Below are 17,581 nucleotides of genomic sequence, written 5' to 3'. Positions count from 1 at the left end.
AGCAAGGCTGCAGCTGGAGGACCCAGCGAGGTGGAGGACTGTGGAGCGGGGTGGGCAAAGCTGCAGCTGGCCTCCAAGGCAGCAGCTGGTGGACCAGGCGACAGACCACGCAACCCAGGGCTCCAGCGCAGGGAAATAAAGCCTCAAACCACTGATTGAAAACACCTGTGGGGGTTGAGGCAGCAGCAGGAGAAACTCCCAGCCTCACAGGAGAGGTCGTTGGAGAGACCCAGAGGGTCCTGGAATATACACAAACCCATCCACTCGGGAAGCAGCACCAGAAGGGCCCAATTTGATTGTGAGTAATGGGGGAAGTGACTGAAAACCAGCAGAGTGGAGCAAGCACCACTGCTCCCTCTCGGCCCCTCCCCCACATACAGTGTCACAGCACAGCGAACAGTGTTACCCCACCCCGGTGAACACCTAAGGCTCCACCCCTTTATGTAACAGGCACACCGAGACAAAAAAAAAAAAAAAAGGCCCAAATGAAAGAACAGATCAAAGCTCCAGAACAACTACAAGTAAGCGATGACGAGATAGCCAACTGATCAGATGCATAGTTCAAAACACTGGTAATCAGGAAGCTCACAGAATTGGTTGAATTTGGTCACAAATTAGATGAAAAAATGAAGGCTATGCTAAGAGAAACAAAGGAAAATGTACAAGGAACCAATAGTGATGGGAAGGAAACTGGGACTCAAATCAACGGTGTGGACCAGAGGGAAGAAAGAAACATCTAACCAGAAAAGAATGAAGCAACAAGAATTCAAAAAAATGAGGAGAGGCTTAGGAACCTCCAGGACATCTTTAAATGTTCCAACATCCGAATTATAGGGGTGCCAGAAGGAGAAGAGGAAGAACAACAAATTGAAAATTTATTTGAACAAATAATGACGGAGAACTTCCCCTGCCTGGCAAAGGAAAAAGACTTCCAGGAAGTCCAGGAAGCTCTGAGAGTCCCAAAGAAGCTGGACCCAAGGAGGAACACACCAAGGCACATCATAATTACATTACCCAAGATTAAAGATAAGGAGAGAATCTTCGAAGCAGCAAGAGAAAAGGACAGAGTTACCTACAAAGGAGTTCCCATAAGACTGTCAGCTGACTTCTCAAAAGAGACCTTACAGGAAAGAAGGGGCTGGAAAGAAGTATTCCAAGTCATGAAAGGCAAGGACCTACATCCAAGATTGCTCTATCCAGCAAAGCTGCTATTTAGAATGGAAGGGCAGATAAAGTGTTGCTCAGATAAGGTCAAGTTAAAGGAGTTCATCATCACCAGACCCTTATTATATGAAATGTTAAAGGGATTTATCTAAGAAAAAGAAGATAAAACATAGGAACAGTAAAAATGACAGCAAACTCACAGTTATTAACAACCACACCTAAAACAAAAACAAAAGCAAACTAAGCCAACAACTAGAACACGAACAGAACCACAGAAATGGAGATCACATGGAGGGTTATCAACAGGGGAGTGGGAGGGAGAGAGAGGGGGGAAAGGTACAGAGAATAAGTAGCATAAATGGTAGGTAGAAAATAGACGGGGAAGGTAAGAATAGTATAGGAAACGTAGAAGCCAAAGAATTTATATGTTATGACCCATGGGCATGAACTATAGTGGGAGAATGTGGGAGGGAGGGGGTGGGCAGGATGGAGTGGAGTGAAGAGGGGGAAATGAGACAACTGTAATAGCATAATCAATAAAATATATTTAAAAAAAGAAAAAGAAAAAAGAAAAAAAATCAGCTTAATGTTTGCCATATTTGATAATACATAAATCTACAGATTCAAGAAGCTCAGTGAATGCTAAACAGATTAAACACAAAGAAATCCACACCTAGTAATATTAAAAATCAAACTGCTGAAATCTCAACATAAAGAAATGATCTTGAAAGCAGCCAGAGAGAACAAAGTATCACCTGTATGAAAACAATGAGTCAATGGGGATGGCTGGGGAGGGGGAGCAGTGGGGGGTAAATGCAAACAACTGTACGTGAACAACAATAAAATAATTTTTAAAAAATCAATGCCTCAAGCAATCAAGGATTTCTCATCAAAAACCATGGAGGCCATAACACAGTGGAGCAACATTTTTTTAAGTAATGCAAGAAAAGAATTGTCAACACAGAATTCAATATCCAGCAAAAAAAAATCCTTCAAAATAAAGCAAAACAAACAAAAGACATTCTCAGACAAAGGAAAACTAAGAGAATTCATTACCAGCAGACCTGTACGAAGAAATATTAAAAGGTTCCTCAGGCTGAAGGAAAATGATACTAGAGAAATGCAGAACTTAAGAGAAGGAAGAGCAAAAGAAATGGTAAACATCTGGGTTAACACGGTTATTCTTTGAACCATTTGAAGTGGAAAAGTAAAATGAGTAACACTGTCTGGTGGGGAATTCCATGTATGAGATGTAACACATATGACAACTCTAACAAGGGGGATGAGTAACGGGAACAACAAGGTCGCAAGGCCTCTACATTTTATTTAGGGCAGTAAAATATTAACTCTAATGTTTTACTAAATATGTAAAATTTATGTATTTTATGTATTAATATGCAAACACATAAAATACATGAAAGGGGGGCTAAGTCAATGAAAAGTTTGGGTGTATATTATATAATCTTTAAAGCAACCACTAAAAAACAGAGATGCAGCCAAAAAGTAAAAAAAAAAAAAGAGAGAGAGAGAGAGAAGAAAAGAAAATATACTACAAAATACTCAATTCAAAAGTAGACAGTAGTGGGAAGAGAGGCAGTAGAGGGGACAGTGATATAAAAAGAAAAAACAAAATAAAATGATACACTAAATCTAATCATGTCAATGATTATCAAATTGGATTTTAAAAATTACATGCGATGTAAAAAAAACCCACTTTCAATACAGGAAGACACATATAAAAAGATTGTTCAATGTCCACTTACAGGGAATAGCAGTGTATTAATTTAGCAGCTGGAGTGCAGATGGAAAGAAATCAAGTGCACAAAAGTGGTATGTATGACCAACGGTCTCAGTTATTCTATGGAAAAACTACTGAAGACTTCTGTGCCAGGTATCAATTCGTTGGCTCTGAGCTCTAAATCCAACCTCCTTTGCACCCTTTTCTGTGATAGGAGACCTGGACCCTATAAACATTTCTCCTTTGCCAAATGGCTCAATGTTAAGTTTTGTCAGAGTGCTGCAGGAACAGCGCCGAAAGGAGGGGTGCTTTTCCTTCTGGTTTTAGTGTGCTCTTGCCTGCTTGCTCTTGTGGCTTGCAGCACCCAGCAACATGAAGGACACTCAACAGCACTCACCCTTCAGCAAGACTCAGCAGAATGCCTATGGGTGGCTCTCCAGAAAATTCTGCTGGTGCCTCTGCTGGCACCCCAGTGAGTTGGACAGGTGCCCAGCACAAGGGCTTCCAGCAAGTTCTTCTAGTACCCAGTAGGCAGTTTCCTATGTTTCCCCAGGCTACAGCACCAGTGAACTTTGTCATCCATTGGACCAGAGCCCAACCTTCTCCATGGACATCTAAGGACATGGAGGGGCCACCTTGAATATCATTCTTTCCTGGGGGCACACTGCCTCCACCCTAGAGGTACTGGTTGCTCTCTGCATCTGCTATTACTGTATTCTTTTGTGTTCTCTTACCTTTTAATACTTAATTCCTGGTTAACTTAATAACTTAACCAGTTAATTTAATAACTACTCTGTTCAAATTACCATGTAGCTTCTGTCTGCTAACTGGATCCTGAGAACGACAGAACTGTATAGCTCAAAGACTGTAAAGAATATCTTTTAAATTAAAAGAAAAAATTAATGCCCCCAAAGCACAGCAACAGTTCCATGAAGCTGTATGGGTGTAGTTGTGTGAGTGTCTTTGGGAAGCTGGGGTTTGAACTGGCCCTGAAACTTCATTACCAGTGGCACAGTTTGTAATCACAGGAAGAAGTATGGACTCAAAATCAGGAGGAAAAAAGATCCAAATGGGGCACTTTGTTTTTCTGCTAACTGTGTCAAACTCCTTTTCACCGGGGGCCACATCAGCCTCACCGTTGCCTTCAAAGGGCCGAATGTAATTTTAGGACTGTATAAATGTAACTACTCCTCAACAGTTAAGCAAGAGTTCAGCACTGCCGTCAGGTAGAAACAAGGTGACTGGTCAGATAAAACAAGGTGGAGGGACGGATTTGTCCAGCGGGCCTTGTGTTTGCCACCTGTGCTGTAAAGTCTACATCCTCAGACAAAAAGGAAATACCTTAAGTTTTTCAAAGACTATTTTAAGTATCAATGGCTAATGACAACCATTTGCTATTCATGTTATATTGATTCAACATAAAATTTCCCTTAGAAACTGAAGTATATAGACAAAATGCATCAAATGGACACATCTCTCTGAATCCTTTATTTCATTTCCAGTGTTTTGAAACAAAAATGGTTAAGAATTTCTTCATATTAAGAGTCACATAAATATATAGCATGATCCAGGATCAACACATCAAGTATAATGAGAATGGAGAGTTTTCAATAAAGTAAACCCAATCAAGAAAATCTCTACTTGGTTAATAACACTGACTTTTTAAGAAAGGACACTGTCTAGCCCTAGCCGGTGTGGCTCAGTTGGTTGGAGCTTTGTCCCATACACCAAAAGGTTGGGGTTTCAATTCCTGATCAGGGCACATACCTAGGTTGCAGGTTCAATCCCCCGTTAGGGCACGATTGGGAGGCAACCAACCGATGTTTCTCTCTAACATCGCTGTTTCTCTCTCTCCATTCCTCTCTCTCTAAAAACAATAAACATGTTTAAAAAAAAAAAAAAAAAGGAAACTGTCTAGACCTTCAACCAGTATGCCACAACAATTTTTAAAACATGCAATACACTTAACTATTTAGTCATGGGCACTGACCTCTTTTCCCTTAAATTGTCAAATAAAAAATATTACAACAGCCAACACAGCTATAATGTCAGGTGTGAATGAATCAAAATTATACCTATTTTTCAAATCAGATTGGCAAAAAATACATTTTTTGGTGTGTGCCACATGAGATGAAAAAGGTTGAAAATCACTGGGTTTCCAGAGAAACATCAATGTGTGGTTGCTTGTCACATGGCCTCCCACTGGGGGCCTGGCCTGCAACCCAGGCATGTGCCCTGACTGGGAATCGAACCAGTGATCCTTTGGTTCACAGCCCACGCTCAATTTACTGAGCTCCACCAGCCAGGGCAATTTTTTAAAACATTTCTTATTTTTTGAAATAACTATTTTCTGGCCAATACTACAGAAATTAACTTATTTTTCTTTACAAATGTTGAGGTAACAGTTAAACATCTATCTATATTACCAATAAGTGTTACAACGTGTAGGTCTCAAATTATTGTTTCCCCCCCAACCTTTTAAGTCTTTTTATCTTTTCTTCCACCTTTGAGTTACTCCAAGCCCCTTTCACATCTTATCTGTTCTCAACAGAACTAAGCTACTTTTAGGACATCCTAGAGTATCTTTCGCCTGCAACACACAATCTACATCCTCTTTCTTCCCTATGACTTCTATGGGAAATCCTAAAGTATCTTTAAAAGGAGTGCATTTAGGTGTTAGAAAAAAAAAAAAAAAAGGGAATTCACAAAGTTGCAGGTTATTGTGAGGAGAAAAATTTGAGATTTTTTTCCTCCCTGTTTTCTAAAATGCAGCTATAAAAGAGTATTTAATTTAAATGTTGTAATATTTTGTTAATGTGTCTAAATAATTCATTCAGAATGCCATACCAGGTAAATAATTTTCAATCCTCTCACCTAACTTTTCAAAGGAACAAGTATCCTCAATCTCTCTCAGCCAAGAGCCAATCACTTCATTTTTAATACTTTTTTGTTAGTTAGCTGTGACAAAATATACTGAGCATACAAGTTACCATTTTAGCCATTTTTAAGTATACAATTCAGTGTTACTAGGAACAATCACAATGTTGTGCAACCATTACCACTATCTATTTACAGAAATTTTTCATCATCCTCCAAAAAACACTGTACCAATTAAATAATAGCTCCCTATTCTCCCCTACTCTCAGCCCCCTGTCAACTTCTATTACACTATCTCTATAAATTTGCCTATTCTAGGTATCTCATATAAGTGGAATTGTACAATGTTTGTCCTTTCGTGTCTTGCTTATTTCACTTAGCATGTTTTTAAGGTTTACCCATATAGCATGTATCAGAATTGCATTCATTCTTAAGGCTGAAAAATTTCATTGAATGTATATACCACATTTTTTTTATCCATTCATCTTTTTTATTTTAAAATATTTTATTTATTTTTAGAGAGGGGAAGGGAGGGAGAAAGGGGGGGAAACATTAATGTTGGCTGCCTCTTGTGTGCGCCCCCTACTGGGGACCTGGCCCATAACAGAGGTATGCACCCTGACTGGGAATTGGACTGGCGACCCTTTCTTTGTTTCACAGGCCAGCACTTAATCCACTGAGCGACACCAACCAGGGCCATTCATCTCTTAATGGACATTTAGGCTACTTCCACTTTAATATTTTTAAAAATAAAACAAGGTAGTATGGAATAAACAAAATTAAGCAAGATTCTTCAAAATGGATGAGCAGACAAAAAACTACCAAGGGAAAGGATTGAAAGCCATGTATTGACTGAAAAATAAAAATAAAACTGTAAGAAACAGCACATCTGCATCCTGGCTGGTGTGACTCAGTGGACTGAGTGCCAGCCTGCTAACTGAAAGGTCACTGGCTCGATTCCCAGTAAGGACATAAGCCTGGGTTGCAGGCCAGGTCCCCAGTTGGGGGCATGCGAGAGACAATCAATCGATATCTCTCTCATACATTGATGTTTCTCTCCCTTCCCTTCTCTCTATAAATAAATAAAGATCTGAGATCCAAACTGCTTTAAAAATACTTAAAAAAATAACAGCACATCTTCAATAAGCACAGTATCCATTTTCATTCAACAACCTGCCTAAAAACTTCGTTATTTTTCAAAGATTTTATTTATTTACTCTGAGAGAGGGGAACAGAGGGAGAAAGAGGAGAAACATCCATTTGTTGCCTCTCGCATGCCCCCAACTGGGGGGACCTGGCCCACAACCCAGACTTGAGCACGACCGATCGAACTGGTGACCTCTCAGTTCACAGGCCAGCACTCAATCCACTGAGCCACACCAGCCAGTGCACCTGCCTAAAAACTTTATTATAAGCCTACCACTTGACATATCACAGAAGCAAAATAGTAAGTTATAACTACATTTGAATGTGATCTTCCAACCACTGATATTTCATATCCTCATTAATAAGTAGGTTTTCAATACCTGTTATGTGCCAAGCACTATGGGGGAAGGAAGAAGGGGCAATGTCACTGCCCTAATGGAGCTAGCTTAATGTAAGCTGTAGAGAAGCTACATGAAATTGTACAATGGTACAAAAATATGTAATTTTAAACCTTAGGATCACAAAAATATGTAATTTGAAACCTTAAGTGCTATGAAGAAACACCACAAAACATTATCAATTAAAAAAGGAAAATGTGACCTAGACCAGAAAGTCAGTCAGTTTCCTGAAAAAGACATTCAAACTGACACCTGAAAAATAACTAAAAGTTAAGTGAGGGAAAGCACTTTCCTTGCTAAGGGGTCAGCATGTACAGAGGCTAAGGTGTGAGGCAGATTCCCTACATATTTGGGAACTGACAAGCCAAAAATGATAAAGCTGTGAAAATGGACAAAAGTGCACTTAAGTTGGAGAGAAGGTAATGAGAAAAAAAAAGAAAAGAAAAGAAATGAGAAAGAAAGCTTAGAGAGAAAGGAAGAAAAGCAGGAATGTTTGTGGTTACTTCAGGTAACAGAACAGTTTTGAGAAGGAAGGAGTAGTCAGCTGTGATTAAAAAGAAAAAAAATGCTGAGAAGAAAGGTGAGAACTAAAAGTCCCAAGGAGTTAGCAAAATATAAGTCACTGATGCCTTAGAAAGAAGTGTGTTGTGGTCACATACCTGCATCACCATCTTTTTTAATTTACTATGCTTTACTTATTTACTGTTCTTGCCTGTTCCCTAGAAATGATAGATTAAAGTCGCAGTTCCTCACTGTCAGAGCTGGATGACCCTACAACTGGCATTCTAACCTAAACTACTGGTGAGGTGTGATCTCTATATACCAGATTTCCTGACCTATTTCCCAGTATGTATCAAGTCTAATTTTATGAAGAGAAATGAAATCTGTAGTTCACTCCTATAAGACCCAATAGTGTTATAAAAGGGTATTAGAATACCTTAGAAGAAATCACTCCTCAGCATAACAATAATCATTTATCCTCTTTCCTATAGCCTTATACAAATTGATCTGTAATCCAATGGATATTGTGCTTTAATTTTAATCTAATAAATCTAGCTAATTCAAACAAAAAGTTAGAATTACACCACTGGTAAGTTTTTAAATAATTTACAAAAAATGTTTATAAGATAATTCTTCAAATGCATTTTAATGTTTTAATTTACAAATGTTCACACAATTTTTCAGGGATATACATATGTAAAATGGGATATACTAATTTATATTTTATATTAATAAAGCAAACCTAATTTATTCCCAGCCTACTGATCTGGCCATAAATTAAAACAAAAATTTTTAACTGCATTATCAAATAAAGGCCAATAAAAAAATGTTAAATTGAATTTCATATTAAAGAAAATGAGAACTGAAATCTACAACACACAATATGATTTATCAAAAAATGTACTGTTGTTTATTTACAAATACATCTCACTATTTCTCAATAGGAATACTACTGGCATTTGAACCGAACAATTCCTTAATGTGAAAGACTGTCCAGCATGATGGAAGACAGCATCCCTGTTACCTTCCTATTAAATCCCACAGTGTTCTCTTCTTTCTAGTCACTGTGACAATCAAAAATAGTTCCCCACAATTCTGAACACTTCCCCTAAAGGTGTTACACAAAACCACCCCCAGTTGAGAACTAGTAGCAGTTTTAAAGCACCGCAACCTTTTCTATCTTAATGAAAATATCTTTAACGTAGACTCCCAGATTTCTGCCTTAACCTACAAATTATGTTGAACACAATTTTAACATTTCTTGATGACAAAGGGTCTTGGTTATGAACACTGACTATTATGTGCTATTGTAATATAATAAGGCTCTTAGATATTAAAGTATGTTTACTTTTGATATTATGTATTAATTGACCCCACCCTGGGTCAATAACAAGACTATCATCTGAAACATATATATATATATATATATATATATATATATATATATATATATATATATATATATATATGGCTTTTCCATTGTAGTCTTTGTGGCCAAGGTTATTTCTTTCTAGACTGCCTACTTCTGGCACTCTTTTTGCACTTTTACTTTTTATCTACAATGACCAAACTGATTAAATCAAAAGCCTGACTTGATAGATGAAGGCTTGAAGATGGCTCTAGGCCTCGCTAAGAATTAAAGTGCATGGGTGTGAAGATAGTTACCTTCTAAGAATTTTTTAAAACTTATTTTTGGTTTTACAACTGTACTAGGACTGAAAACATCTGACAATTGAATAAATCAGAAATTAACAATGCAGTTATCACTAAACAATCAATGTTAAGAACTAAATTATACTGCTATACACTATAAAATACTCTGTGTATTATAATTATTACTAATATTTAAATAACTCACCTGATTTCTTTTAGTCCTTCTCTCTGGATAACTTGAAGAATTTCTTTATGACTCATGGGTGTATTGGGGTATTTTTCTAAGACCTGAGAAACAAGTATATAATAATAAATTATTTTCTATTTTAAGTTCTATTTTTATTATAATTATAAAGTATTTTATTTATTCTTATTAAAACTATGTATTAATTTCACCCAGCATATACATATCCAGAGATTTTTCATCCCTTATATTTTGGGATGATAAGTAGAAAATTAATGGAATATAAATAGGATCTTCTCTCCTTCAGTCACAAACAAGTCAAACCTGAAGCAGAAATAGATCAAAAGGATATGATTAATAACTCAATTATTCATTAATGCAAAATATGAAATTATGTGTACTCTCTGCCTCCACCCCTACATCACATGCCTACCTGTGAATTTACTATAAGCACTTTAAAGATTATCCACCTTCACATTTTCAGCAAAGCCTAGTACAGCATGGATGTTCAAAAACCCATAACCAAAACAAATTAACAATATAGTTATAATAAAATCAAAATGGTATCTATGTTCTGGTTCTGATAAAAACAAAGCAAGCACAGTTTATCCTGTCTCTCCCACTCAATACATACAACTAAAAATCTAAACAGAATACACAGAGCAACTATCCAAGGACTCTGAAAATGGTAGCAATTGGCTTGAGGGAGGAAACAACTAGAATCTAACCAAGCAGTGAGTTTCATGGTTTTGTTTCCCTGGGGACTACTCAGTCCAGACTCAATGGCAGCCCAAACTCAGAACTGCACTCTAAGTGGAGGAAGAAATGGCTTGAAGAGAAGTCCTCTCTTTTTTGGTCTGAGGAGTAGTGAAGGGGGGAGGAGGATCCCTGGGGTTTTTTTCCCCTTTCTCTTGGGTCCTGTCCCCAGGGAATCCAAAGGCAGCAGTTGTGGAGTGATAACAGCAATGGCTAGACAGGAACCTAATACTCAAGAAAGCAGAACCCATCAGGCCCTATGAGTGTGAAGGGAATCCCCATGGCTTATATTCTTTCTCTACCATCCTGCTGCTTGGCACAGAAGGCAGATGCAGTTGTGGAACTGTGCAACAAAACAGAAATGACAAGGGAGAAGGATCTCTAGGAGCCAGAAAGTGTCAAGGAACTTGCAAAAAGGAGTTAAAGAAAGAGATACCATGAAGTTCTATTAAAAACTCCTGGGGTCACCCAAACTATGCTTAAGTGTATCTGACCCTCAACATACTATTTATCGGGGTCCCAAATGAGTCACTAGGTGGCACATATGCAGAACGGATGGGAAGGGCAGAACAAAGACTGTGAAAACTAGACCAGAATTTTAGTGTCTAGAAGGTAGGTAGAAATTTTGACCTGAACCCTGTGAGGTCAAATGTCTGCCTAAAAGAGCCTCCCATCCCTCAAAAACAAAAAAAGTAACATTCTCCTTAGGATTAAAAAGGACAGTATCATTACATCACATCAAAATACCTAATATATGTACAATCCAAAATCACTTATGAATAACCAGGAAAATCTCAGTATCCCACATGGGAAAAAAACAACCTACACACAACAAACCCAAGATGATGATGATGTTGGAGTTATCAGACAAAACTTTAAAGCAGCTATTATAACCTTGCTTCAAGAAGTTGGCTGGTGTAGCTCGGTGGGCTGGAGCCTTGTTCGGTAAAATGAAAGGTTGCGGGCTTGATTCTGGTCAGGGCACATGCCTCGGTTGAGGGTTCAGTCCCCAGTCAGGGCATGTACAAAGGGCAAACTATCAATGTTTCTCTCCCTCTCTTTCTCTCTCTCTAAATATCAATAAGCATGTCCTTGGGCGAGGACTTAAAAAAAAAAAAGTTGGGAAGAATATTCTTGGAAAAAAATAGGTAAGCATTTTTCCAGCAGAGAAATAAGATTACATATATTATGTGTATGTGTGAAGCAAGATAAAATTTTAAGACTAAAAATATACAAGAACCTAAATAAAGCCCCAATTCCTTGGAGGGACACAATTTAAGAATGGAGATAACAGAAGAGTCAGTGAATTTGAAGATATAAGAACAGAAATTATCCAATCCAATGAACAGAGAAAACTGACAAAAAAAAATTAACAGGGAACTACAAAGTAAACAAACAGAAAACTAGCATCTTGACAGTTTCAAGAGGTTCCTACTTTCTGGTGACCCCAGGTGTTCTGTGGCTGGTAGATGCCATTCTCCTTGTGTCTTCCTGTGTCTTCCCTTTTTACCTGTCTGTCTCTGTGCCCAAATTTCCCCTTTTAATAAAGACTCAATCATGTTAGATTAGGTTCTGCCCTTATGACCCCATCTTAACTTGATCATCTGCAAAGACACTACTTTCAAAAATAATATCACAATCCCCCAAAGGTACTAGGGATTTGGACTGCAACCTCTTTTTCTTTTGCGGGGGGGGGGGGGGGGGGGGGGGGGGGCGCGGACACCGCACATAATTTAAAAAGAAAAAGAAAAAAGTAAAAGAACAGAGCTAATGGGACAGTAACAAAAGGTCTAACATTCATGCCATCAGAGTCCTAAAAGGAGAGGAGACAGAATAGAGCACAGAAAACATTTGTGAATAAATAGCAGAAAACTTCCCAAATTTGGTATAAGATTAAAATTTTTTAATCTTAAAACTTCACTTAACACTTAAAACTTCAGGAAGATCGATAAATCTCAACATCAGTTCAAAGAAATCCATACCCAGATATATCGCTAAAAACTAAAAACAAAAAAAAAATCGTGAAAGCAAATAAAGAAAAACAACATTCCATTTTAGAGAACAACAATTTAAGTGGCTGTGGATTTCTTGTCAGAAATCATGGAATGCAGAAGCAGTGGAAAATCATGCTAAAGAGCTGAAAAAGAAGGACCCAGCAAACCAAAATTCCTATATGACAAAAATATCCTTCAAAAATGAAGCAGAGCCCACAGCAGCTCAGCGGGTTGGACATCCTCCTGCAAACCAAGTCACCAGTTCAACTCCCGGTCAGGGAACATATCTGGGTTTCTGTCCAGGTCCCCAGTGCCGGGCATGTAGGAAGCAACTGATCGATGTTTCTCTCCCTCTCATTCTATCTCCCTTCCCCTCTCTCTAAAAATAAATAAATAAAAGCTTTCAAAAAATTTGTGTATGCCTTTTTAGTGAGGACTTAACTGATTTTCTGCTCTTTAATGAAATAAAATAGAAAAAAGTTACAACTATTTAAAGGATGTTTATTTTCCTTTAAAAAATGTTTATCACCAGTTCCTTTACATACAAGACATTTAAAATTGATTTTAATTTATAAAATTACTTATGATAAATTTTCTCAATATTTAGAACTATAACCCTGGCTGGTGTGGCTCAGTGGATTGAGCACTGGCCTGTGAACCAAAAGGTCGCTGGTTTGATTCTCAGTCCCGGCATATGCCTGCGTTGCTGGCCAGGTCCCCAGGCAGGGGTGTGTGAGAAGCAACTGATCGATCTCTCTCTCACACACTGATGTTTCACTCCCCCCCTTTCTCCCTCCCTTCCCCTCTCTCTAAAAATAAACAAAAACCTTTAATTAAAAAAATTGTAGCTTCCCTCCCTTTAATAGCTTAATATTTTTCCATCTTTTCATTTTCATTTGACTATTTTAATTCACGAATTTTTAATAAGAAAATGTACAAAGACATGAGAAAAATATAGATACACTAGTGAAACCCAAGAGGGAAAAATGGAGAAAAACACAAAATGACTGCATATATTTCTTAGCAAAAATATAGTATTCTAGTACAGTACTATAATATTGTTACTGTATTGTAATACTATTATATATTTTTTACCATGGGTTTCACGTAAGTGGGAATACTAGTTTTATAAAAACATTTAGCTTAATTTAACCACAGGAGGGCAGTGTTTATCAAACAAAATATCATTCCATTGGAACTGTTTGTTTATGGAACTACATAATTTAATTTTTAAAAACTATGACAATCTGAATAACTTCTCAGAAGTATTAAAATCAACACTAGCCAGAATTAAAGCATAATAAATTGTTTTTAAAAGCATGTCTAATATATCTCTTTACTTATAGAATCTCACATCCAACTAGTAAAAAGGATACAAAAATTATACTTTGAGTTAAGAATAATCTAGATAGCCCCGTAGATTTGAGCTTGACTCTAGCCTCAACGACACCAGTATTTCAATTACTGCTGCACTTACGAGTTCCTTCCAGATATGTACAGATATATAGAGCCTGCATTTTGCGTAGTCTAGATAATTTTATTTTACATTTAAAATGTACAGAAAAAACATGGAAATCTTTATAGATTTACTTCAATGTTATATGGCTTATTTACTGTCCAAAAGCTTTAATTAGGTTAACCAATGTCACAGTATGGATGAGCTCACCCAAGAAATATGCAGTAGTGATGACAGCCTATGCTACAGAACCAATACACCAATGTTTAAGAGTCAGAGAAGAAAAACTAACAAATAAACTAAGGAGTAGTAGCCAGAGAAACTGGAAAAAAATCAGAAGAACATGTGCTTCAGGAAAGACAAAAGCACTCTAAGAAGGATGAAGTGGTCAACAATGTCAAAAACGTTCTAGAAGTTGAAATAATTTCAAAATTCACTGTATTTAACCATGAGCTTTTTAATTAGCTTTACAAACTCCACTTAATCAGGAGGGAAGAAATCAAACTTGAGAGGGTTTAGCACTGAATGGGAGACCCAGAGGTAGCAACAGGGAGTTCACACAACTCCTAGAACAGTGAAGGAAATATGTCAAGGAATTTTGTCAAACAGATTTGAACAAGTTTCACTGGACAAGGATAAAAGGAGACATAAGTAACCCTCACTATCTCAACTTTTCCCATCCCAGCATGAGAGGCAAATACAACAGATTCAGATACAAATGAGGGACAAATCCCTCATTATTCAAACGTGTGCTAATTTGACACTCAGAAACAAAATTAATTCAGAGGATGCAGTATCCCTCACCTACCAAATCCACTATACAAACAAACACTCATGGTGTGAATTCAGGAGCTAAATAGGTAACAGCAAGGAATACATGGAATTTAGGCAGAAGAAATAATAGAACCAAATACTTGAAAAGGAAAAGAGGAGAAAAAAAGACCTTACCTTGCTGCTTAGCAGTATCTCTTGATCACTCACTACCTCTGTCCTGAGATGCACTTCTCTGTTCAGCTCCTGTGACACCAGACTCCCTGCTTCCCTTTACCCCTCCAACAGCAACTTTTCTTTCTCCAGTTTTAAGGCTGATCTTCCTCAGGATTCTCTTGTCTCAATTTCTACTCTCTTGGGCATCTCATCCTCCCATTGTTTCAAAAATAACTACGCTCCTACAGCAGCACTCTATAAGCATACCCCCAGTAGTGCTTATCATAATGTATTTATTATAATTCCACTTTAAATCATCTACCCTGCCCACTGGTACATAGTGGGCTCCAGGAGGACTGTGACCCCTCTGTCTTGTACATCAGGTACCCCTAGTGCCTACCTATGGTAGGCCTGAAACATGTGATGCTTGACTGATGGAATTAGGAACATGAGCTTTAGACAATAGTAAAAATGCCTCCTTTTTGTTGTTGTTGTTAACAAAAAAGATGAAAGGTGAGCACAATTGCAAATAAGTTTGTAGACTTAGGGGCAGAAGCTTGAGTATTTAAATACAAATATATACAGAGAGACAGCCACAGAAAACCAGAGAAGATTATATAGGCTGACTTCATAAGCCCAGGGGTAATTTTACCTCAATTCTAAACAGCTCTATTGAGTCATTCTGATATAGTTCAGGCCTAGCTTAGATTTTTACCTGATTATCCAACAAGTCTGGATGTTATATGCACTCCCTAGTTCAAGCAACAACAAAAAAGTTCTCGAAATCTAATATTCCTGGCCCTGGCTGCTTAGCTCAGTTAGTTAGAGCGTTGTCCTGATAACACCAAGGTTGTGGGTTTGATCTCCAGTAAGGGCACATACAATAATCGACCAATGAATACACAAATAAGTAAAACAAATTGATATTTTTTTTCTCTCTCTCCCTTCTCTCTCTCTAAAATCAATAGATAAATTTTAAAAAATTAAAGATAACCTAATTTTCCCAAAATTCTTAAGACTTAATAGTAACATTTAATGTTAATCTAGCATTTAAGATACAGTTCTAAGTGCTTCATATGTATCAGCTCATTTCATCTTTACAATAAACCTATGAGGTAGGTACAATTATGGCATTTCTTTTTCAGATGTGAAAACTGAGGCACAGAGAAAGTAAGTCCCTTGACCACAGTCTCATCACCTAATAAGTGATGGAGAACAAGATTCTTTGCTCCTATGCCTTAGGCTACATATAGTCCCTTTTCCATCAGGTACACATCCGCACTACTCCTAAAATGAACTCTTACTTTCATGTACACTTACTAAGTAAGTACTTAAGTGTCAAAAACTGGGAATTCAAAAATGAATAAGAAAAAAAAAAGCCCTATAGTTCACATCTCGGGTAGGAAGAAGGTAGGAGAAGGAAGAGACAACATGTATAATTTGAGAGGAAATACTAAAAAAGATTTTAAAAACCCACAGAAACAAATGGTAAAAAACCTTTAATTCTGCCTTTAATAGTTATGCAATATTTCAAATACGGAGGAAACTACAAAACAATATAACATTTTTTGGCCCAACTACTGGGTTGGCCAAAAAGTCTGTTAGGTTTTTTCCATACAATGGCTCTACTGGTGCTTAGTTGTCTTTAACTTCATTCAAACCAATTTTGTCAGACTGTATTGTGACAGTTGTTATATCAGCATGCATTAAAAATAAAATCAAAATTGGTGAATTTTTGTGCAGCCATTTTAATACTGAAGATGGAAGAAAATATTCAACATTTTCGGTATATTATGCTTTATTATCTGAAAAAAGGTAAAAACACAACTGAAATGCAAAAAATTACTTGTCCAATGTATGGAAAGGTGCTGTGACTGATTGAACATGCCAAAAGTGGTTTGTGGACTTCCAGTTAAGATGAGGGCATAGGTAAACAGGGCTTACCTCCTTCCACAACCACATCAAAATTACAACTAAAATACAGAACCATCATTCAGAACCATCAGAAATCGAGTTGAATGGAAGTCTAACTACGGAATTAAAGAAACCACATCCATCCAGACTGGTAGAAGGGATAGAACCCAGAACTGGTTGGTCCCACATCCCTGTGTGGTGGATAAAAATTCGGGAGGGATATCTCAGGAGCAAGGAGTCTCAGCCCCAAACCAGGCCCCTCAACCCAGGATTCCAGTGCCAGGAAGGTAAGTCCCCACAACTTCTGGCTGCTGAAACCAGCAGGGACTGAGTCAGGGGAGGAAACTGCTGGAGCACAAAGGAAGTTTCTCTTAAAGAACCCACATATGGACTCACCTACTCAGACTCACTCCCTCTGAGCTCCAGCACCAGGGTTGCAGCTTGAAAGGCACCAGTGGCATACAGGGAGACACTGAAGTGTCTGGCATCCAGACAAGCAGGGGCCATTGTCCCTTTTCTGAACCCTGTCCCCATAGAGCTGGCAAGCTGGTGCTACATTTGAAACTCCATCAATCTGGCTAACACTGTTGGACCAGCCTTGGAAATCCCCAGAGACTCTGCCCGACACAACTTATGGGCCCACCCAAGAGTCTTTTCCATATGAATGACTAGTCTTGGTTCATCCTTCACAACCTCCTAAATCCTATCAAACAAGCAACAGCTGGACTCCGTGAGCCCCAGGCACAGCACTGATTCACAGCTGGGCTTCACCTGAGAATACCCAAGCGCAGCACAAGTAGCAGCCATCTCAGATTGCATTATAGCTCAGGAAGGACTACTGCCCCCATCCCCAACTCCTGGAAAAACACAGGT

General features: G+C 37.9%; 1 protein-coding gene across 5 annotated transcripts in view; it reads right to left on the bottom strand.

Moving 5' to 3' along the window:
- The window catches only part of ASXL2 (ASXL transcriptional regulator 2), a 113,466-nt gene that overhangs the window by 77,701 nt on the left and 18,184 nt on the right, over positions 1-17,581 (bottom strand). For 4 of the 5 annotated variants that reach the window (XM_053925773.2, XM_024552535.4, XM_053925772.2 and 1 more), the window contains exon 2: positions 9,683-9,765. The exons of the other annotated variant lie outside the window; for it this stretch is intronic. In XM_053925773.2, coding sequence (XP_053781748.1) covers positions 9,683-9,765 — 83 coding nt within the window. The remainder of the gene's footprint in view (positions 1-9,682; positions 9,766-17,581) is intronic. 5 annotated transcript variants of the gene reach the window in all.

The sequence above is a fragment of the Desmodus rotundus genome, chromosome 5 (assembly GCF_022682495.2).
Source record: "Desmodus rotundus isolate HL8 chromosome 5, HLdesRot8A.1, whole genome shotgun sequence".
Taxonomy (NCBI): Eukaryota; Metazoa; Chordata; class Mammalia; order Chiroptera; family Phyllostomidae; genus Desmodus; species Desmodus rotundus.
The sequence above is the reverse complement of the archived record's forward strand: the minus strand, read 5'-3'. Positions and strand labels throughout refer to the sequence as shown.